The following is a 22,809-nucleotide window of genomic DNA, read 5'->3' on the forward strand; positions in this document are numbered from 1 at the left end:
ATGAACAGCCTTCTTACATAGGTATTCCTCTTGTCCAGATGGGATAGGCTCCTGTCAGTCTGTCAGTTAGTGGACTTGCCACTAATTGTTATGAAGGACTTCCTTGCAGAGATGTATTTTTTATATATAAAAAAATAAAATAATTGTGAGTGCACAACATTAAAAAAAAAATATATATATATATATATACATTATATACATACATTTTGTTTTTATTATGAACACAACAAATACAAAATAATAGGTTACTCGACCAGTCAGCAGCCGAGATACCAGTTAAATAATTTGTCAAATGTAGCTTGATTATAAATTGTTTAAGGTTTAATATCAGTAGTGGGTAGGTGTTTATCATCAGCGCTGTTTGGCGCGTTAGTAACACATGTAACACATGTTTGATTAAACTGCCTGAGTCCGAATCGCAGACAGTATCATGATTCATGAAATCTCATTCTTACCAATAATGGGGCGTGCTCATTATAAATACATTGTAATTTAGTTTCAGGCGAACTTTTCTCATGCTTTTGGTTGCAGAGCGTACATGCTGGCAGTTTATCGCCAGTTCACCCTATGGGTACAAGAGAGAATTGGACGAGGTGTACGGTATCTCATCCCTGCGTGTGTCGTTTCTTCCATAAAGCGCGCATAGCCAGAAGCAAAGCGATTGAATAAACGTTTGAATAAAACCAGTTCATTTAGTAAATCTAGCCTAAAGACATAGACCTAATGCCTGCACCTTATGTAAAAATATTATTTGTTAGCTTGTCCACTATAACAGGTTCAAGCGTAACCAGATACACTTGCTTTGAAGATAAAACTACTTTCAGTGCGCACTAATCATGTGTCCCTGTCGCTAGAATAGCGACTTCAACTAGATTTGGCTGCCATCTATTTGGAAAGGAACGGTAACTACACCGGGCAGCTAGTTGGCTGAGTAAAAGTAGACTTTAATAATATATGCCATTTAACAGACGCCTTTATCCAAAGCGAACTGGGTAGATGGTAGTGGAAACAGATCATAGAAACGGGATTACAATTTTGATATCATAGTCCTTGCATCTATAGCTCTGTCTATGCATTTGACAGAGCTTACATTTCTCCAGACCCATCCCTCAGCTTTTTACCGAAAGAGGAGCAGAGAGACACGTTGTTATTGTTTCTACTGCAGATTGCCACTTTATGAAGTTAAGATGCAGATTAAATACACACCAAAATACATTACAGATACTATTAAAATGTCCCAGCACTCAGACAGTTAGTGAATACACAGCATCAAGCACAGCAGACAATCAATCAAATGTTTTTATTTTATTAATTTTTACAAAAGCCCATTTTACATCAAAATTAATAACCACAATGGTTATAGAGGGTGCAACAGTTCAACGCCTCAGGAGTAAATGTCAGTTGGCTTTTCATAGCTGAGCATTCAAAGGTTGGAAGAGAGAGTTGAAACAGCAGGACCGGGACAAGGTTGTACATCCATAGAAAAGGGTTTTTAAAAAGAAAAAATCTGCGGAAAAACTATTCCACTCTGATTCCCTTTATGAACGGGTGTATCTTTGAATTCGCTGTTGAATGGCATGCTCCTTTCCCATTTTCGGAACGCCACCCCGGTACCCCAAAGTGATCGATAGTGTATCTTGGCTCGCACTGTGATTGTGATTCTGAGCTCTCAGGTTCATACAGGGAGTTAGGGTCTTCACTGTTCTCACTCTCCGTCAGCTCCATCTGTGGCGTATAGGGGTTGTATACTGATGGTCGTGAGCGTAATCTATCTGGGCCCCGAGCTCTTCAGTGATGGTCCCGGTGGACCACTTCTCCACCCACAGCACAGGAACACTCAGGCACCCAAGTGTCAGTTTGGCATGCTGTTCTAACTGTTCTTTCCTGTTAGTAGAAAACAATTGAGACATCTATTAGGCTATAGTTATATTCAAGAATCACTGCAGATACTTGAAATAAACAATAGCCTTAGAAATATCATGGATTTGCATGTACCTCCTCTGCCTCCTACACAGTCTCCTCCAGGATGAAAACCGTTTCAGGGATGAAGATGGCATCCTGAAAACAAACAAACGTTTTGTTAAGACAACTGAACCCAAATATATTAGTTGGCATTAACAAGCTTGTATGCTTTGTCAACTAGCACACACGCACACACACACACACACACACACCTTCCTATAATTGTGAGGACCCTAATTTCTGATAAAATTGGGAACAAACAGACACCTCATTCCAGCCCAAAGTGGTCACATAAACCCAGATAGCAATTCAAAACCTGAAAAACTTGTTAAAGAGGTTAAAGTTCAGCTTCTATCCCAGTTCTATCTGCCTGTTAAATCATTCTTTAAAAACATAACTGAGCCTTTTATTTTATTTTATAATCTTTCCACTGCATTTTATATTGACGTTCTTATGATATATTTGACTGTTTATGTGTATGTACCACAGGAGGTTGGTGGGACCTTAATTGGGGAGGACAGGCTCGTTGTAATGGCCGGAGTGAAATGAACGGAACGGTATCAAATACCTCAAACACATGGTTTCCATGGTTTCCAGATGTTTGATGCCATTTCATTCTCTCCGTTCCAGGCATTATTATGAGCCGTCCTCCCCTCAGCTGCCTCCACTGGTATGCACTTTCCTATATGTGAGAGAGCTCCTACAAGGAATTCCAATGCATGTATTACTTTTAATACCTGCAAATGGAAAATAAACTACTTGAACTCCTTATGAGTGTCTGCAGACGACTAGGCCGTTGCCATCTGACAAAAGGTGAAAGCATAACAGGAATATTCTGCAAATGTTGATGAAGACGTAACTCAGTACACCCGAAACATGCAGTCTTTCCAAAAGACTCCCATGAAGTTATAGTGTGACGTTAAAGTAACATACTCAGAATCTACTGCACTTTGCTGTACTGTTTTTGATGTTCCCTCTGTTTAAACATTTCAACTCTTACAATAACACTGTTGAAATACCAGTGGTATTTTTTTGGTTTTAATGTGAAAAACTAATTGTACATGAATATATTGTAGTTTTCATAATAAAACATACTTGAAACAAGAAAAAAGCATGTTAATTGTCAAAACAATTTTGTTATCGATTTTACATTGCCTCTCCCAGTCACAGGTTGACATTTGTCATGAATCTTGCCCTGGAGGCAGAACTGCGCGATTATTTCTAAATATGCCGGCTGCAAAGTCGATATTGGCTATATCGTAAACATTTACGGAAAATCATTTTGTTTTATGGTCTTAATTTAAGTTAAGGATTAGCAGTGTGATTCAGATTTTATTACTTTATGCCTGTGCCAGCTAGTGACCACCTTGAAGAACTGCCTCTAGGGCAAGATTCATGACAATAAATGCCAACCTGCCTCCCAGTCATCCTCTCCTTATCTTTACAAGGCTGCAGAACATGCAAGCTAGTGATGCTGGGGTTGTCTCATAACCCACAGTTCCCAGACGGGTGGGTGGCATGCAGGTTGAATAAAGAGAAAACAATACACTGTGTACAAAACATTAAGGACACCTGCTCTTTCCATGACAGACTGAACAGGTTAATCCAGGTGAAAGCTATGATCCCTTATTGATGTCACTTGCAGATCAAGGGGACAGGACAAGTTAAAGATGGATTTGTAAGCCTGGAGACAATTGAGACATGAATTGTGTGTGTGCGCAATTCAGAGGGTGAATGGGCAAGACAAAATATTTAAGTGCCTTTGAACAGGGTATGCTAGTAGATTATTGCCAGTTTATATTCATAAATAAAACTTCACCAAACACATTCAAATTAATAAAAAATCAAATAAAACAAATTTCCCATCTCAAGAGGTTCAATAAAATAAATACTATAATAAGTGCCAGATAAAGTAACGGTTGCCTATAACAGGGTTTTATATTAAATCATGCATACATTCCTTGTGACAGGGGGAATAGAAGCGTGTTGCGTGCAACAGGAAGTGGCAATTGAATGCAAGCTTCACCCAAAAAATGAAATTGCAATTGTCTATGGGTAACAGGGTTGACGTGTTATGCTCGACACACTGTTTTCCACCACAAAAATAAAACACATTTTTAAAAAAAAGAGCAGAACCAGATCACAAGCTTAACAATGACCTGCATTTTGGAGATATGTCTAAAAAGCTTTTCATCTTTTACAACTCACCTGTGTGAACTTCATCGCATGCTAGCCTTTTACTGGCTGCGGAGAGCCTGTTATTTTCTGTTCTCCATGGCCTGAGTGCTGCCCTCAAATACGGCCACCCCTGCTTGGACTCCTTGTGCACCTGTTAACCTGAAACATGCTCTGTGCACCTGGTGATCCGCCCGCTTTTATCCGCTCAGAGACTAAGTCCCCAACCCAACCTCCACAGCCCAAGTGCTACCCCCTACTCTGAGTGCCCCTCACTTTGGGGAATGCCTCCTCGTGCACCTGGTGGCCTTTTAACTTCCACAGCGAGTCCCAACCTGACTCCCAGTCCCATGACTTTTAATAGATCGCAGCGAGTGAGCTGCTCCGCTACGTACGAAACCCTGACCCAAAATTAGGTCGTCTACGAATGATTTAGCACCAGGTTCCCCACAAACATGCGGTGCGCATCATGAGAGGGGCAGCAACTCATCCGGCTACACCTCAACCCTGTCACGAACGGCTCTACTTGCCTGCCAAAAGAGGCTATCTCATGTCTCTTCACAGTGTCAGACTAGAGTCAAGCTCAAAAGGGTCTTCTTTATCTGCTGATTCCGTCAAGCCCGTTCCCTTGGCTGTGGTTTCGCTAGATACAGTGGGGCAAAAAAGTATTTAGTCAGCCACCAATTGTGCAAGTTCTCCCACTTAAAAAGATGAGAGAGGCCTGTAATTTTCATCATAGGTACACTTCAACTATTACAGACAAAAGTAGAAGAAAAAAATCCAGATAATCACATTGTAGGATTTTTTATGAATTTATTTGCAAATTATGGTGGAAAATAAGTATTTGGTCAATAACAAAAGTTTATCTCAATACTTTGTTATATACCCTTTGTTGGCAATGACAGAGGTCTTCACAAGGTTTTCACACACTGTTGCTGGTATTTTGGCCCATTCCTCCATGCAGATCTCCTCTAGAGCAGTGATGTTTTACGGCTGTTGCTGGGCAACACGGACTTTCAACTCCCTCCAAAGATTTTCTATGGGGTTGAGATCTGGAGACTGGCTAGGCCACTCCAGGACCTTGAAATGCTTCTTACGAAGCCACTCCTTCGTTGCCCGGGCGGTGTGTTTGGAATCATTGTCATGCTGAAAGACCCAGCCACGTTTCCTCTTCATTGCCCTTGCTGATGGAAAAATGATACATGGCCCCATTCATTCTTTCCTTTACACGGATCAGCCGTCCTGGTCCCTTTGCAGAAAAACAGCCCCAAAGTATGATGTTTCCACCCCCATGCTTCACAGTAGGTATGGTGTTCTTTGGATGCAACTCAGCATTCTTTGTCCTCCGAACACGACCAGTTGAGTTTTTACCAAAAAGTTATATTTTGGTTTCATCTGACCATATGACATTCTCCCAATCTTCTTCTGGATCATCCAAATGCTCTCTAGCAAACTTCAGACGGGCCTGGACATGTACTGGCTTAAGCAGGGGGACACGTCTGGCACTGCAGGATTTGAGTCCCTGGCGGCGTAGTGTGTTACTGATGGTAGGCTTTGTTACTTTGGTCCCAGCTCCCTGCAGGTCATTCACTAGGTCCCACCGTGTGGTTCTGGGATTTTTGCTCACCGTTCTTGTGATCATTTTGACCCCACGGGGTGAGATCTTGCGTGGAGCTCCAGATCGAGGGAGATTATCAGTGGTCTTGTATGTCTTCCATTTCCTAATAATTGCTCTCACAGTTGATTTCTTCAAACCAGGCTGCTTACCTATTGCAGATTCAGTCTTCCCAGCCTGGTGCAGGTCTACAATTTTGTTTCTGGTGTCCTTTGACAGCTCTTTGGTCTTGGCCATTGTGGAGTTTGGAGTGTGACTGTTTGAGATTGTGGACAGGAACCAAATACCAATCGACAGGTGGGTACACTCCTTTCAATTTCATCAAGTTGACATTCAGTGATCCGTGCCCAGTGGGAACCCAGGCTTCTTCCGTTCGTTTTATGGTTCCGCAGCAAATCCATGGGAGTGGATGGTACTACCCACATCAGATGTAGGCCTCCCTCCCCAGACAAGCTGGAGATACCTCTCCCCACTTCATAGGGCATGAGCCAGATCCATGCAATGCCCTGTCACTGCGTGGACAATGGGTTTAGTTTAGCAGGACCCAACCCCCCACCGGTCCGCCTTTGGCCCGCCAGCGGACACCACCCCGACGAATCCCCGCACGCAGCCCCTTGTGAGAACACAGACGAGAGACAGCAAGATGGGCTGCACAACAAACTTCCAATGGTGGCAAGAGGAGGGTGATGGAGCGACTGTTCCCCCAGCCGCAGATCAAGCCCAGCCCCACTTCGCACTCGAGCCCGACCCAGCCCTTAAATCCAATCCTAATCCCGAAGTTAAGGATCATTTTTGCCAACTTCCCTTACCTACATTGTTATAACATGCCAGAGGCTGTTCACCTTGGAGACCTGCTGTGGATATCGGTACAGCCCAGCGTGAGATTTACACCTACTCCCCCGGATTTTCAAGGGCCAGTAAGAGATCACTGGACGATGCCAAAACCGCAATGTTTTCAAGGGCTTGGGCCTTACTCTCGGGGCGAACCCATTCCAGGGCGCCCTGCCCTTTACAAAGAAAAGAGAACTCTCCCCGGGGCTCCCGCCAACTTCTCTGGGATTGGTCGTGTTACCGCACTGGATGCCTCGCGGCGCCCGTCTCAGCCAGTACATTCGGAACCTTGTTTGAAGTCAGTAGGTCACATGACCTAGGAGGTATTGACATCTTGAAATATTCATGTAAAAACGTGTGAGATGAAAATGGACAAACTAAAGGGTGTGAAATGTGTAGGCCCACTGAGTGTACATTCTGAACCTTGTTTGAAGTCAGTAGGGCACATGACCAAAGAGCTATTGAAATTTGAAAATGTAAATAAATAATTTGAAAAGGGCGAGATGTAAATCAACACAAAAAAGTGTGTGCAATGTGTGTATATGCCATCGGGTTAGCTAGAATCAGTTTTGAAAATTGTAGGAGTAATGGTTAAAGAGCTATTGAAATGAGAAAACTTTGATTTGTCACTATGTTGACGGTCCCTAACTGCTGTTGGTGGACGTAAGGAAAACTACAGGCTAATATCCTTGAATATCCAACCGGAATCTGTCTTTACCTAGGTGATTCGGGACTGTATACTACAGTCAGCAAAAACACGATAGTAATTACTATAGTATATACTCGTCTTTTTTTGCTGCAGCATTTACTGTATACTATAGTAAACTGTAAATACTGCAGTATACTACAGTAAAGTCAACAAAAACAATACAGCGAATACTATAGTATTCCTACCATAGTATACACTGTAATATTTTTTCAAATTCATTGAGTTACTGGAGACAAGCTGAAACACGTCTGTATCAAGAGGTGTACGTAAATACTCTTAAACGAGCTAAGTGGAACAAAGATGACTTCATTCCCCTTACAGAAGATGAAAATAAACGTCATACTCATCTCAGGGGTGTGGAAGATGATGCAATACAACAGCTATCAACAACAACAAAAAGTTCCTGTTCTTCTCACAGACCGTACAGCATCCTCTATTGACATGCTCACACCACATAGGAGCCAGGTGGGAGTTCCCAAAGAAAACCCTCTTTGCCAGACTGTCGTCCAACACACCCATCAGGGGATCTGACTTCCTACGGCACTTTACCTCTGTCTGCGGAGTGGAATATCCCGAGCGCCTCAGGTCAACTAAACATAGAAAACAGATGATGAATTCACAAGATCACAAAATGGACCAAGTCGTTAAGTTTATGGGTCATGATATTCGCGTCCCCCATGAATATTATAGGCTATCTGAGAACACCATGCAGCTTGCCAAAGTTAGCAAATTGCTGATAGCAAGCAATAGAAAAGGGACCACATGCATACTAAAGCAAGTCTTTGGATCAGATCGACTTGGATACAGATGAAGACTCAAGAAGACATGGAAGCAGGATCAGCGGGTGTTGTTCAGAACTCACTCAGTTCGGTAAGTTGGTGACGGTAGATTGGCTGCTTTCGTAAAGCAAGTGGAACGCTGTATTGTCGTTACTTGCTAATATGTGGATTTGTTGTTACCGTTATGTATGTGCCATCTTTTTGTGTTTTTCAAGCAAGCCAGAGAAAGAACTGAAAAAATGCACTACAGAGTCAAGACAGAGCCACCAGAAAGAGCCCCAATAATACTTGGACGCAGGATCAGAGAACAGCGAGGGTTGTTCAGAACTCAGTCAGTCCGGTAAGTTGGAGAGGGTAGACTTTGAGGCTGCTTCCCTGACATGAAGCCCCCCAAACAAATATTTGTATTTGTTTGCGATTAGGTTTTGAAGAGAATGACTCCTCAACCCAAGAGGCCCTGGAGCAGCTGTGAGAAAGCTTAGACTGTGAGCAGAAAAAAGCAGGCAGGTCACCAGGAGCACAGAGTCTGTTTCGGGTTACCAGATTCACAGAGCCTGTTTCAAACTCCCGCTCCTATAGACGTCTTAGTAATTCCAGGGAGTAAGCTGTACACTCTCAGGCCCAGGGAGAGGGCAGGCAGGCGGGCAGGGAGTGTAGGCCTAGAGGCCAGGAGTCAGAGGTCACCAGTTCAATGGGGGCCTGCCTGGAGGTCAGGAAGGCCCCAGGGAAAAGGCTCGAGTGAATAGGTGTATGAGTGACCAAAGAGCTATTGAAATTAGAATGTTTACAAAAATTCATGTAAAATTTTGTGAGATGAAAATGGACAAACTAAAGGGTGTGCAATGTGTAGGGCCACTGAGTGGCCTGAACCTTGTTTGAAGTCCGTAGGTCACATGACCAAGGAGCTATTGCAATTCAAATGTAAAAAGAAGTTTGGACTTTGTTTACACTCCCTAAATAATCTAGGAATACAAAATGTTGCTCACATTTCCAAGTTTATTAGCGTTGCAAATCGAATTAAGGTCCAAATCGTGAAAATAAGACCTGCGCAATGTTGTGCGCAATTTTTCCAACATCGTGACACTTATTTGGAGTCTGTGGCACAAGTGGTTTGAAAGCTATTGAGGTTTGAAAGTGCAAATATCCAACCTGAAACTGTTTTTACCCTAGTTCCCGAATCCCCCAATTGCCCCCAGCAAAACGTGCCTACATTTAGGCTTTTGTTTATGTCTATTTCACTCTGTTGAGGTATACATTGGAGAATAATGCTTGTATGGATGTCAACCCCAATACATGTTGACGTCATCAATCAACTGCATTACAGTTAAAAACTACTTTGACTACCACCACCGATTTCTATATGCTAGCTATGCTACCAGCTTATACGAATGGGAGTTAGCATTTCGCAGTCACATTTCTTAACCTGAAAAGGGACAGCTTCCAAATGTTATGCAACATATCCAAATCGGATTTTCCGATTGATAGATCAGATTGGTTGAATGTGCGCCAATCCAGCGTCCTTGTATTCCATTGACCTCTTTACAGCATTTACCTCCCCGATCTCTTTCCAGTTACTTCAACTGTACTGCAGCGCCAGCTGTGCCATCGGAGTCCCTGGGTTCGCGCCAAGGCTCTGTCGTAACCGGACAGAGCCTACATGAGGTACCATAAATCCCTACATGAGGTACCATAAATATGTTTTTTATTTGTGACATTGTTCTGAAAGCCTTGCTTTACAGTTCTCCATGTTTGTTGTCAACCAATCATGTCAATGCAGTGCAAAACAGAGCCCTCGCATTGTTATAAAATGCAAAATATGGGAGGAGCAAGGCGATTTGGCCTCTGCAATTGCATCACAACCTCTGTACAGAGCCACATGAAGCATAAACTAGCGCAGCGCTAGCTTGACCTGCAATAAAGTTAAGAGAAACAAGTTGAGGAAAACGTAACTAAACCAAGCATGTTTTAATATCACATGAAGCAACATAATTATACTGACTCGAATAACAGGATCATATTTTGCAATCGCCCAGAATAAATGCGATCTCTGACATAGACTCCTCCATTTTGCGTTGAAATATATTTATGCCGCGTTCAAAACAACTGGGAATTCGGAAAAAAGCAAGCTCCTACATGGGAAATCGATTTGAAGGGTCATCCAACTCGGAATTCCAGCTATTTCCAACCTGAAGATCACTGACGCAGTATTTTTCCGAGTTCACGCGGCACGAGTGTCCGAGTTGGAAGACCGTTCAAATCGATTTTTCCCAGTCGGAGCTCGTTCATTTCAGAGTTCCCAGTACTGAACGCGGAATATGTTTTGTCTGTTCATTCGCGGGGCTCGGTGAAGACGTTAGGCGTAACGAAATGCTTCGTACGTTGCATGATGTGAACGGAGCACGTCACACAGACAGAGAGACAGACGCAACCAATCGGGTTGAAACAAAGGCGGGGCTCATTCTGGGGTATATATCATTGTGAATCGACGTGTATTTTCGAAACAGTTGGGCAGTTGACCGTTTGAAATTATATAGTCAAGACCGACGTTTCTCAGCAAGCCATAATAACTGCAGGTCATACTTTATAGAATCGAAATGGTACGTTTCATGTCGAGAGTAACTTTAGTGGCGGTGGCTAGCTCAACGGACGAACTCATTTTGGTCTCGCTAACGTTAGCTGAATCAATTAGCCAGTCAATATAATGATTTCATTTCTACCCACAGCGTGAGTGCATCTCTATCCACGTTGGTCAGGCCGGTGTTCAGATCGGGAATGCCTGCTGGGAACTGTACTGCTTGGAACATGGGATCCAGCCCGATGGGCAGATGCCCAGTGACAAAACCATCGGCGGAGGGAATGACTCATGCAACACTTTCTTCAGCGAGACCGGAGCGGGAAAACATGTCCCCCGTGCTGTGTTTGTGGATCTCGAACCAACTGTTGTTGGTAAAGGACGAAAATAAAGTTGGTATTCAGATGTTAATCTATGTGACGTTAGATAGCGAATGTAACTTGTATAAAAAAGGCCCGTTTAAGAAATCGCGCCTGAACTGTTTTTGTAGATGAGGTTCGCACCGGGACATACCGTCAGTTGTTCCACCCCGAGCAGCTCATCACTGGTAAAGAGGATGCCGCCAACAACTTCGCCCGAGGCCACTACACAATTGGCAAGGAGATCGTCGACCTGGTGCTGGACCGAGTTCGCAAACTGGTTAGTAACGTTGTCTTTTTGTTACCCTGAACTGAAGCCGTATGCTTTCAATTCCTAGTTGTGTAAGCTAGCTACTATAGCTGCATAGCAGCGTTTTATTTTTGGGGAGGAACAAATAGTTAGAGTAACGTTAGCTTGTTGTATTGCATGGCTCTGATGACCCATTTTACGAGGAGAACGTGTACGCTCAAGTTGAGAAATGTACTGTTGACTAATCACATTCCGTGCATATTTGCGCAACCGTGGAATTCAAACCGAGGCTGCAATGAAAACTAGTGGGACTGTTGGCATAATATTGGGCGGGAACTACGTTTCTATTCAAGCCTTGCTTGAGATGACCCGATAGAATTGGAGGAAAGATGAGGAAAAAAACGGACCCCTCTGACGCTGTACGTTAATGTGACGTGCCATGACGTAACGTGCTGCACGCATAATTGCAACTCATTCTGTGTCGTATAGCCTCTCTCCACCAGGTGTAGCGCTTCTCGCAGATTTAAAAACAAGAAAAGGACAGGGTAAGAGGGATGGATACCTAGTGAATTGTACAACTGAATGCATACATTTTTGGGTCATCACTGCAAGCCAACATGACTCTCAAAAGCCGTGACAGCAGCTGTGTACTTCTGAAAACAGATGAGCATGCTTTGATGTTTCTACAACAATACATTGTATTACTAATAAGACTGTCTTAACCAAAATATCACAGATGAGACTAATTGCACCTGACCCTTTAAGGGCAGTAGGTTACCGTGGTAGTGCTACTCAAGGCCATGTTTGTGCCTGTCGAGTGTGAGCAATGAGCGGGATTTGAAAATGGCCTTAACCAGTACTCCATATCCCTTTCTACCACTGCTAAAATCTGCTCCACGCTTACACAAAAAAAACTGCTCCAAATTTGCTCCATTCATTACAATCATAATTTAACTAACACCCATCTATTTTTGTGACTACCTGGACCTTCAAATTGGTTTAAGTATGGAAACCAAACCATATGATTTGAAAAGTATGAATTTGCAAATGCTAGTGAAGTGCTTATACTGTGGAGCCCTGACCACCTGCCAATGTGGCTGGTGAAAGCCTTCTTAGCCACAAATGACAAATCTACCTGCGGCGGTTGTTAAACCTGTGAGGCCTGTCTGTTTCTCACCCCAGTCGGACCAGTGCACTGGGCTTCAGGGCTTCCTGATCTTCCACAGCTTTGGTGGTGGAACCGGCTCCGGCTTTGCTTCTCTGCTCATGGAGAGACTGTCAGTGGACTATGGCAAAAAATCCAAACTGGAATTTGCCATTTACCCTTCACCTCAGGTATGACAGTGGTTTAATTTACTTGCTCACATTAATATTTGGTGGATTTCTACATTAGCAAAATCGTATTGGACTTAATTGTCCTGTACTCAATACTTTTCTTCTAAATGGAGATGTTGATTATCAAACCGTGACACCAGATGACAGGTCTACCTCTTGTATGTGTTCAGGTGTCCACAGCAGTGGTGGAGCCCTACAACTCTATCCTGACCACCCTGGAACACTCAGACTGTGCCTTCATGGTCGACAATGAGGCCATTTATGACATTTGCAGTCGGAACCTGGACATTGAGCGCCCCACTTATACTAACCTCAACAGGCTCATTGGCCAGATCGTCTCCTCCATCACAGCTTCTCTGCGTTTCGATGGAGCCCTCAACGTGGACCTGACTGAGTTCCAGACCAACCTGGTGCCATACCCCCGTATCCACTTCCCCCTGGTCACCTACGCACCCATCATCTCTGCTGAGAAGGCCTACCACGAGATGCTTTCTGTGGCAGAGATCACCAACGCTTGCTTCGAGCCAGCCAACCAGATGGTGAAGTGTGACCCTCGCCATGGCAAGTACATGGCCTGCTGCATGCTGTATCGTGGGGATGTGGTGCCTAAGGATGTCAATGCTGCCATCGCCACCATCAAGACCAAACGCACTATCCAGTTTGTTGACTGGTGCCCCACCGGCTTCAAGGTAAACATATAATGGGTTTATTCATTCAGTGATCTATGTTCCTAAACCTTTTCAAGTACAATTGGTTAGTCAGATTATTCTACTTTATTTGTTTTGTTCTTGTGCCCTGTAGGTAGGCATCAACTACCAGCCACCCACGGTGGTGCCAGGTGGAGATCTTGCCAAGGTCCAGAGAGCCGTTTGCATGTTGAGCAACACCACAGCCATCGCTGAGGCCTGGGCTCGGCTCGACCACAAGTTTGATCTGATGTACGCCAAGCGTGCCTTTGTGCACTGGTATGTGGGAGAGGGTATGGAGGAGGGGGAGTTCTCTGAGGCCAGAGAAGATCTGGCTGCCCTGGAGAAGGACTACGAGGAAGTGGGAGTGGATTCGGTGGAGGGAGAGGCTGAGGAAGGAGAGGAGTACTAAACCCTGACCTACTTACCAATGTTTTACTGTCGAGTTTAATAAAAGTTCTTTGGTCTATTCTCCTGTGTCCTTTGTACCATCTGTTCTTAATGTTTGGTGTCCAGTAGATGGCAACGAACAGACCACTGGGACATTAGGCAGAGCACACAGTATCAATTATAACAAGTTTATTGATTATTATGGAAAGTGAGCATGTCAACCAGTCTGCTAGTCTAGCATTACATTAGTTAGTTCCTAATGGAGTATAAAACCGGTACCATACTGGGGGGGGGGGTTAATATTCAAATAGTTAATATTTGAACCCCTATATGCTTTCCCTACTTGAGGTGAGTTGTTCTGTAAGTGCAACTGAGAACCCACTGTACAGATTACAGCTAGGTGTGCATATAATTAGTCATTAAAATAATTGAATAGGATCAATCACTGATACTAGTCCAAGAGTGCTGTAGCCTGGCTGGCGAGCACCCAGCCCATCAGGGAAACAATTACTTTGGCATACAAACACTCCCTACCCTGGACAAACTGACATCAACTTAAGCTGCATGGTTATTGCTCTAAAAATGTTACAATTATCAATTCCAGTTGGGAGAACTCCTTATACCAGTATACAAAACTAGCCAAGTGTGTAAGATTCATATCCACCCCAAATGTTTCTCCTTAAGAACACAGTACATTCCTAGTCTTGTTTCTAACTTTTTGCACGTGAACTCACATCCTCCCAACCAGCTGGAAAGAAACTGAAAGACTCATCGATTAGTTGATTTTAAAATATTTACGATGCCATGCAGTACATTTTGAATTCAAATGAAACTATGCTATTTGTATAGTTCTGTTCATTGTTGATGGACTAGGAACTTTTGAGCTAACTGTTGATTACCAACCTCTGTGTGCGCACACACCCTTCAGAGAGGGACCTTTAGCTTACAAAAACATCTATACTGCAAGTTACCATATCTACCAGACAGATGGTTAGGCTTAGCTATGTGTTCAGAAGATTAAATCAGAAAGTTAGTCTTGGAATAAAACTAAAAGAGAACCAACCCCTAATGTACCGTCCAGGCTGTAGTCACTGGACAGAGTCCGTCTGAGAGCGGAGAGCCTCTGAGAAGCTGGTCAGAGGACGTTTCCCTCAGTGTTACTGACAGAGGGGCTGTAATTGGTTAGGTCACCAACCCTCATTGGGTCAACCCTTCAGTGTGCCACAGGTCAAAAGGTAGGGAAGGTCATCCATGGCGTTTCTATGGAGACGGACACCGCCTCACTGCATGATGAAGCCAGTCCTGGGGGGCGGGTGTTGCTGGGAGGTTTGAAGGTAGGGCTGGGGCATGTAAGGGCAGCTGGGGAAAGGCATTGGGGGATAGGGGGCGACTGGATAGGGTAGGCCGCTGTGCTGAGGGGAGGGAGAAGAGGCAGCTCGTGTGGATTGGGGGGAGGGGGCCCCATTGGTAGAGGGGAGGTCCTGGGGTCGGCTGGGCTGGGAAGGAATCTGGGGGGGCCGAGTGAGACCCTTCAGCGCCAGCTCTCGGAGTTTGTCAATCTTGACGCGGCGCAGGTGAGCGAGATGGCGCCTCTGCTGGTAGTCGTCGATAAAGCAGTCGAGAGGCAGCTCTCCATCCAGGAACGAGTCTGCCATGTTCTACACAGGGACGGCACAAGCAAACACACTTAAACTAACACACGTCAACACAAAATACCTTAGAGTGAGTATTATTGTACGTGTCGCAGGGGTGAAAATAAGGCTGTACGGTATCCCGGGCAAAATAAATAGTGAGGGTATGCCATACTGGTAAAACATGAACTTATCACAATAATTAAAACAAAATGTCAAGAAAACTGTAGGCTATTACACTCCTTTTTTATCATTACCGCATGTCTGAGGCATGAAAAATGCAAATGGAATTGAAAACAAGTGGTATAGCCTACACTCCAAAATCCGAAGTGGTTAAATGAAAACACGGACATTTTGCCAAGGCAGAGAGGAGTGGCCGGTGCACGGACTGAAGGGACAAACAATCACCAAATGTCATTATACTTTTTGCTGTTTTGTGTAACATGTCTCGTTCCATTCACCACTGTTTGGAGAATGGAATGTGTGAACGTGTGCATGTAGCCTAGTAAAGCCCTTTGGAGTGATTGTTTGACAATCAGATAAAAAAACATGACTGGTTGTGTTTATGCCCCAATAAAAAGGTCATACATTTTAAAAGTGAAATGACAAGTTTTTATGACAAGGCCCACAGAGATCCTATTGAATTAATATGGATTTTATATCAGATCGGTAAAACTTTCAGAGCAGCTTACCGATTGCTGCAGCTGTACACAGCCCATCTGTAAATAGCCCATCCATCCAACTACCTACCTCATCCCCGTATTTGTTTTTGTTTTTCTGCTCTTTTGCACACCAGTATTTCTACTTGCACATCCTCATCCCACATCTATCACTCCAGTGTCAATAGCTAAATTGTAATTAGTTTGCCACTATTGACCTATTTATTGCCTTACCTCCTTACTTCATTTGCACACACTGTATATTTCTATTGTGTTATTGACTGTACGTTTGTTTATTCCATGTGTAACTGTTGTTTGTGACGCACTGCTTTGCTTCATCTTGGCCAGATCGCAGTTGTAAATGAGAACTTGTTCTCAACTGGCCTACCTGGTTAAATAAAGGTGAAATAAAAATAAAAATGAAATAAAATACGTAATTCTATGATTAGACCCATAAAAAAAATGTTGGTGCACGTGCAAATATAGGAGATCCTGTACCGGGAAAAAATGAATTATACTTTCACCCCCGAGTGTGTACATGACTGTATTAATCTGTGTTCGTGTGTAGTTGTGAGAATGTATTGTAGCATAAGTGTAGTTGTGAGTGTATTATTGTGTGTCTCTCACCTCAGTCTCTTCCTCTATCTTGGCTCCCTCCGCTTGCAGCAGAGCCAGCAGAATGTCCAGAGAACTGTTCTCTGTACCAGGGTCTGAGAGAGAGAGAAACAGTTAGAAAACACTAAAACAAACACTGATCACCACACAGTGAATCACTGTCCTGAATCTAAGTCGTGACCTAATTTCTGGGGCAGGGCTGGAATGTGACGGGACTACAGTAGCTGGCTGGCTGGGCCATTCAAAGGATGCAAAGCAGCATTGAGTACAGGAAAGCCAGGGGTATCAGGTAACAGCTGACTGACACAGTGATCACTAGATGGCCATGCTAGAAAGGACAAAGAAAATGTATTGAAGATCAAGCACATAAGATATCTGTTCTTGATTTAGGGGTTAATGTTAGGGCTTAGTTTGGTGGTGGAAACTGGTTAGAAAGTAGGTCCGGGACGATCGCGATACTTGTTAGTACTGTGGAAAGGAAACAAAACATGAAGCGGATTTAGCTTCTTTAGGAAAACAGCCCTAATGTTGGAAACAAAAATAATTATGTTGTCATCCAGAGTCACATTTATTTATTTTCCAAACTATAAAATCACACAATATTTTACATACAGCAGGTTTTTAAAAGACCAAAGAGTTTGGCCTGCTTCGTGTTTGAATTTTTGACATGGGGGAAGAAAAAAAAAAACATTGCGATACTGGTATCGTCACAGCCATTTTAGAAAGGCTGTGTGCTTCCCTCCTTTCTATCGTGGCCATGTTGTGACAACTCGAATGACAGAGGATCAGTATCTTGGAACGACAACTGACTGAACTGGCTAGACCAGACAGACATGTAGCTGGTAGAAAACAGTCAGCTACCAACACAGACACAGAGAGAGAAAGACTAGTCTTTCAGAGAGCAAGAGTGCACAGATGGAGATGTAGAGACAGAGACTGGTACACGCTGTGGACTTAGTAATGTGGACTAGCTAGGGCTCTTATCGAATGTGGACTTGCTAGCGTTCTTATCTAGTGTGCACTAGCTACAGCTCTTACCAATGGTGGACTAGCTAGGGCTCTTACAGAGTGTGGACTTGCTTGGGTAGCGTGCTAGGGCTCTTACCAAGTGTGGACTAGTTACTAAGGCTCTTACCGAGTGTGGACTTGCGTAGCTGGTAGTTGTCATAGAGCTCCTGTAGGTGGCGGTAGCGTGAGGTGAGCTGGTTCTTCTGCAGGTCCAGTCTCGGCTGCAGCTGGAGGTTCTGTTCAGCCAGGCTGATGTTACTGCCTAGGGTCAGCTCCTTCACCTGCTGCACCTCACGCATCTATAACACACACAGTGACATAGACACACACACCGTACACACAGGGAGAGAGGTAAAAGGGAGATAAGGAGACAAGGGGGAAGGTGGGGTCAGTAGCACTAAACACAAGACATGCAGACAGAGAGAGATCGACCCACCCAGACCTCCACGCCGTGGTATGTAGACCTATAGGTCAGGGACAAGCCAGCTTAGAGCCTAACCGCTGGAGGTTAAATATGAGTCTATTCTTATGGAGGACACCGATTACTCCACACCTTTATTGAGTGCTGTGTTTCAGCCTTGCATGGCCCCAGCCCTGCACCGGCTCACTATAGAGTTCAGCAGGCTATCAGTGACGGTGTTTAAACTGTGTATGTCCTGTATTGATTTCACTGCCCTCAGAGCGATCAGAGCTCTGCTTTCTGCAGCGATACAATGCAGATATAGTAGCCTACGACTCGTGTGTCTATTACAGGGATTTATAATCTGCGTGTGGGTTTTTGGTGAAGGGGATTGTAAAGATATCAGTACTAATGAACTAAGCTATAATTAAATCATAAATAACATGGTTGGGATAGTATGGTGCCTTGCTGGCATCAAGCCAGAGTAGCAGGCACTAGACAGCCTTCCAGCCGTAGAGGCAGCCACAACCACAGATTTGCATCTCTGCTCACAGGTTGTTTGTGTAAATCTATTTCCACATTGGTGGGTAAGGATTAGCATCTTCCACCAGCGTCATGGTGGGGAGTCTTGATTCAGCCTCATACAGTACCGGTCAAAAGTTTGGACACACCTAATCGTTTCCATTTTTTTTCTTTATTTGTACTATTTTCTTCATTGTAGAATAATAGTGAAGACATAAAAACTATGAAATAACACATTAAATCATGTAGTAACCAAAAAAAGTGTTAAACAAATCTAAATATATTTTATATTTGAGATTCTTCAAAAGTAGCCACCCTTTGCCTTGATGACAGCTTTGCACACTCTTGGGATTCTCTCAACCAGCTTCATGAAGTAGTCACGTGGAATGCATTTAAATTAACAGGTGTGCCTTAAAATGTTCATTTGTGCAATTTCTTTCCTTCTTAATAATGCGTTTGAGCCAATCAATTGGTGTTGTGACAAGGTAGATACAGAAGATGGTGAAGGAAAAGCAGTCAACAAGTGCTCAGCATATGTGGGAACTCCTTTAAGACGGTTGGAAAAGCATTCCTCAGGAAGCTGGTTGAGAGAATGCCAAAAATGTGCAAGTGTAGCCGACGTGAAATGGCTAGCTAGTTAGCAGTGGTGCGCGCTAGTGGCGTTTCAATCGGTGACGTCACTTGCTCTGAGACCTTGAAGTAGTGGTTCCCCTTGCTCTGCAAGGGTCGCGGCTTTTGTGGAGCGATGGGTAACGATGCTTCGAGGGTGACTGTTGACGTGCGCAGAGCGTCCCTGGTTCGTGCCCAGGTCGGGGCGAGGGGACGGACGTAAAATCTATACTGTTACACAAAGCTGTCATCAAGGTAAAGGGTGGCTACTTTGAATAATATAAAATACATTTGGATTTGTTTAACACTTTTTTGGTTACTATGTGCTTCCATATGTGTTATTTCATAGTTTTGATGTCTTCACTATTATTCTACAATGTAGAAAATAAAGAAAAACCCTTGATTGAGTTGGTGTATCCAAAGTTGACTGGTACTGTACATGTCTAATGGATATACAAATACAGAAGATGAAGAAGCCAGAAGCCAGATTTCCCAAAACCTACACTACACAAGGCTGGCTAGGGATGGAGAGATGATGAACAACATAGTGGCAGAATGCTGTACAGTTTTTGAAAACACTGACATCCGTCCTCTGCTCCAGCTTCTCCAACCTAATGTGTGTATATCGGTGGGGTTGGATAAACATAGTCCATCTGTAAATAGCCCACCCAATCTACCTACCTCATCCCCATACTGTTTTTATTTATTTACTTTTCTGCTCTTTTGCACACCAGTATCTCTACCGGCACATGACCATCTGATCATTTATCACTCCAGTGTTAATCTGCAAAATTGTAATTATTCGCCTACCCCCTCATGCCTTTTGCACACAATGTATATACCCTTTTTTCCTACTGTATTATTGACTTGTTTATTGTTTACTCCATGTGTAACTCTGTGTTGTTGTCTGTTCACACTGCTATGCTTTATCTTGGCCAGGTCGCAGTTGTAAATGAGAACTTGTTCTCAACTAGCCTACCTGGTTAAATAAAGGTGAAATAAAATTGTAAAAATAAAAAAGAAGACGACAAATGTCCATCTTGCATGGACTAATAAAGTATATCTTATTTAACCAGATGTCAACCGGTTGTGAGAAGTGTTTATAGGGCTGGGCGATATGGCCAAAATATTATAGCACTGTATTAAAAAGAAATAAAAAATGACGCTATGATGTTATTTTATGTTTGTTAATAAGAAATGTTCTAAATTTGCGTTATGAGTAGTGTGTGACCCTGGGGTGGCAACACATACATTCTAAGTGATTTCAATGGGTCTTTCTCCATACTGATTGTTTCATACTGTTCAATTCAACTTCAACCCCAAAAGTCATAATTTTCATTAATTTCTGCATTTGAGATCAACTCCACACTGCCACTTGGGCTGCACGATATGTGCAAGTAATCTGGGCCTTATTTTTAACCAAATGTTGCAATTTGACTTGCGATTTAGAGCAAAACACTTGGGTTAACTTTTGGAATCATCGGAATAGAATGTATATTCTAATTATATTGTTAGAATATAATGGTGGGCACTTTCAATACAGTGTTGTTTGACATGACAACGAATGAAAATACCAGGGAGGAGTTATTGTGACAGACTAGGAACCAATGAGTTGAGAGGTGTTTCCTTGGGGACCCTATAATCTTTGGCAACATTGTTTTTTTTTGTTGGGCTACATTGAATGTGTTCTCTTAGCTACTTTATGTAGCTATATATATTTATATATATATAGCTATATATATTTATGTAATGTGTCAGCTACTTTATGTAGCTAACATATTATTGCTTTGCGTTTGCCTCTAATTTAGAAGACACTGTTGCAAAAACAACATGGTGATTTAGGTCTACACCGGCACTGGTATTATCATGCTGTATAGCTAATTACGCTTGCTCTGACTCAGTACATGTAATAGCTAGCTGGCGATTAGCATTAGCGGCTAACAAGATTTAGGAACAACTTTCTAACAAAAGACAAACTGGCTGTTTGCAGATGTAAGAAACACAAGATAAGTGTAATTATAGAATGCTAGTGTATTTATATTAAGAAGCAACGTGACAACCGCATCGTTGTCATCAACAGTGTTGCATATGCTGCATTGACCATGCAGACTGAATGCAAGTGTCCGGTGGTTGAGGAACATCAAATGCGCTCCTTGAGTGACAGGGGGGGCTTGGCTAGGTCCGTGTGGGAAAGCGGCATAGAGAGTGGAGATAGATGGCTCAAGTAGCGAAGTAAACTATAAAAATGGACGTTACACACTGCTTTTCACATTTAACAAACCAAACATTCAAATACCGGTATTGAGGGTCAAGTAAAAACCCGTGCATCAATACCGGTATACCGCCCAGCCCTAGGTGTTTATAGTCGTAATATATCTGCGTATGAACCTGCTGTGCTCTGTGTGCTAAATGTGTCAACAATGATGACTAAAGAGGTGTGCTCCACCTAGGTTACTCAATAGGAAAACCTCTCCCAACTTTTCACAGATGTCGCACCTTCCAGAGAGAGCTGATGGCCGGTTGTCTTGTGTGTACCCTTAGCATATAATAGGATCAAATACCACCACTACTAGGTACCATAAGACAGATCAGGGACCAGGTCCCCTCAAATCTGTTCAGTTCCTAAACGCGGGTGGGTCCATTACTTCTGTAAAAATGGGCATCAGATTGCATTTGTGCCTTAATGACAATGCCGCAATACCATTTGTGACCTGCTATATGTACACAAACAGGGTTATTGTCGAAAGTGATTCGACAATAGAAATATTGTGCCAAATGTTGAGTACAGTACAAGGAGCATGCTTCTCAGCTGTGCTGCAAAAAGGTGGATGTTGATGAGCTTGCTCAATGCATTCAAGAAGGAATTTATGAATGAAGCCAGGTCTGCCTGACGACATACATAAGTGCACAGCTAGCTAGATGTTTTGATTCTGGTTAGCGTTACTAGGGATAGCTAACGCTAGCAAAACACAATGGGAACTTACCTCGTCCATTTCTTTGACAATATCATTTAGTTTTTCATCGTCTTCAAGCAACTCGTTTAATTGAGTCATTGTGAATGAGCTAAATTTATCCGTGAGTTCTGCCATTTCACCCATGATGGTTGTTGTCTATCGATCCGTCTAGCTACAGTTGTTTCGGCTCAGAACAGAGAAGTGTTTGGATCACAAACCGGAAATAGGGACGATTTCTGGCAAATCAGAAGGGAGCAAAGAATCATGAAAATGGTTGTGGAATTTCTGATGTAGTTAGCTGGCAACTTTTTCAATAAACATTATCTTTACTTGTATGCTAGTTCTGTGTTTCTTAAAAACGTATCTGAGAAGACCATGACGTTATTAGGTTGTTTACATGCTAAAGGATAAATTCTCAGGGATAAAAAAAAATCACAAAATTCAGGCAAGACCTGTAGCATATTTGCATACCATTTTATTAACATGTGTTTGTAAATCTTTACAATACAAAGTAAATATACTCTGAAATGTATACACATACACTCATAAAGGTGAATGCACTGAACACAAAAAAATGAATAAATGCTATAAACCAGGGGTTCCAAATTACATTCAGCCGCGATTCGATTTTTTCTTGAACGTAGTTAAAAATAGTTATACATAATTTGTACACTGAAAATTGACCGAAAGAAGCTCAAACAGATACAGTATTTGACAAAAACAGAATCATTTCAAACCTTGATTACAT

At 43.0% G+C, this 22,809-nt stretch overlaps 2 protein-coding genes, 1 long non-coding RNA gene and 1 pseudogene across 5 annotated transcripts; 2 read left to right on the forward strand and 2 right to left on the reverse strand.

The window, feature by feature from the left end:
• Positions 1-1,147: 1,147 nt before the first annotated feature.
• Positions 1,148-9,847, reverse strand: LOC118945263 (uncharacterized). Its single transcript, XR_016493369.1, has 3 exons — positions 9,624-9,847; positions 1,996-2,058; positions 1,148-1,884 (listed from the first exon to the last, which is right to left on the reverse strand). It is a non-coding gene; the product is annotated as an uncharacterized LOC118945263 (long non-coding RNA).
• LOC149970436 (uncharacterized) lies at positions 7,533-8,277 on the forward strand (annotated as a pseudogene).
• Positions 9,848-10,272: 425 nt separating the features above from the next.
• On the forward strand, positions 10,273-13,744 carry LOC110509613 (tubulin alpha chain, testis-specific). 3 transcript variants are annotated; one of them, XM_021590611.3, is made up of 6 exons: positions 10,273-10,668; positions 10,795-11,017; positions 11,134-11,282; positions 12,435-12,587; positions 12,758-13,276; positions 13,389-13,744. In XM_021590611.3, the coding sequence occupies exons 1-6, from the start codon at positions 10,666-10,668 to the stop codon at positions 13,683-13,685; spliced, it is 1,344 nt and encodes a 447-aa protein (XP_021446286.2). In that variant the 5' UTR covers positions 10,273-10,665; the 3' UTR covers positions 13,686-13,744. The 3 variants fall into 3 exon arrangements, with proteins under 3 accessions (XP_021446286.2, XP_090083240.1, XP_090083241.1); XM_090227114.1 differs by having other exon boundaries at positions 10,511-10,668; positions 10,795-11,035; XM_090227115.1 differs by having other exon boundaries at positions 10,569-10,668; positions 10,795-11,035; positions 11,108-11,282.
• A 93-nt stretch (positions 13,745-13,837) lies between these two features.
• On the reverse strand, positions 13,838-22,302 carry LOC110509615 (vacuolar protein sorting-associated protein 37B). Its single transcript, XM_021590612.3, has 4 exons — positions 22,092-22,302; positions 17,704-17,875; positions 16,581-16,663; positions 13,838-15,321 (listed from the first exon to the last, which is right to left on the reverse strand). The coding sequence occupies exons 1-4, from the start codon at positions 22,203-22,205 to the stop codon at positions 14,944-14,946; spliced, it is 747 nt and encodes a 248-aa protein (XP_021446287.2). The 5' UTR covers positions 22,206-22,302; the 3' UTR covers positions 13,838-14,943.
• Positions 22,303-22,809: the final 507 nt, after the last annotated feature.

The sequence above is a fragment of the Oncorhynchus mykiss genome, chromosome 29 (assembly GCF_057628025.1).
Source record: "Oncorhynchus mykiss isolate SJ-2025 chromosome 29, ASM5762802v1, whole genome shotgun sequence".
NCBI lineage: Eukaryota > Metazoa > Chordata > Actinopteri > Salmoniformes > Salmonidae > Oncorhynchus > Oncorhynchus mykiss.

Excerpts from the sequence above, each read along its gene's own strand:
- LOC110509613 (XM_021590611.3), top strand. Across the intron at positions 12,588-12,757 it reads CCATTTACCCTTCACCTCAG|GTGTCCACAGCAGTGGTGGA; the intron begins GTATGACAGTGG and ends GTATGTGTTCAG. Across the intron at positions 13,277-13,388 it reads GGTGCCCCACCGGCTTCAAG|GTAGGCATCAACTACCAGCC; the intron begins GTAAACATATAA and ends TGTGCCCTGTAG.
- LOC110509615 (XM_021590612.3), bottom strand. The coding sequence starts at position 22,205 with ATGGGTGAAATGGCAGAACTCACGGATAAATTTAGCTCATTCACAATG. Across the intron at positions 16,664-17,703 it reads GCTACGCAAGTCCACACTCG|ACCCTGGTACAGAGAACAGT; the intron begins GTAAGAGCCTTA and ends TCTCTCTCTCAG. Across the intron at positions 15,322-16,580 it reads AGATAGAGGAAGAGACTGAG|AACATGGCAGACTCGTTCCT; the intron begins GTGAGAGACACA and ends GTCCCTGTGTAG.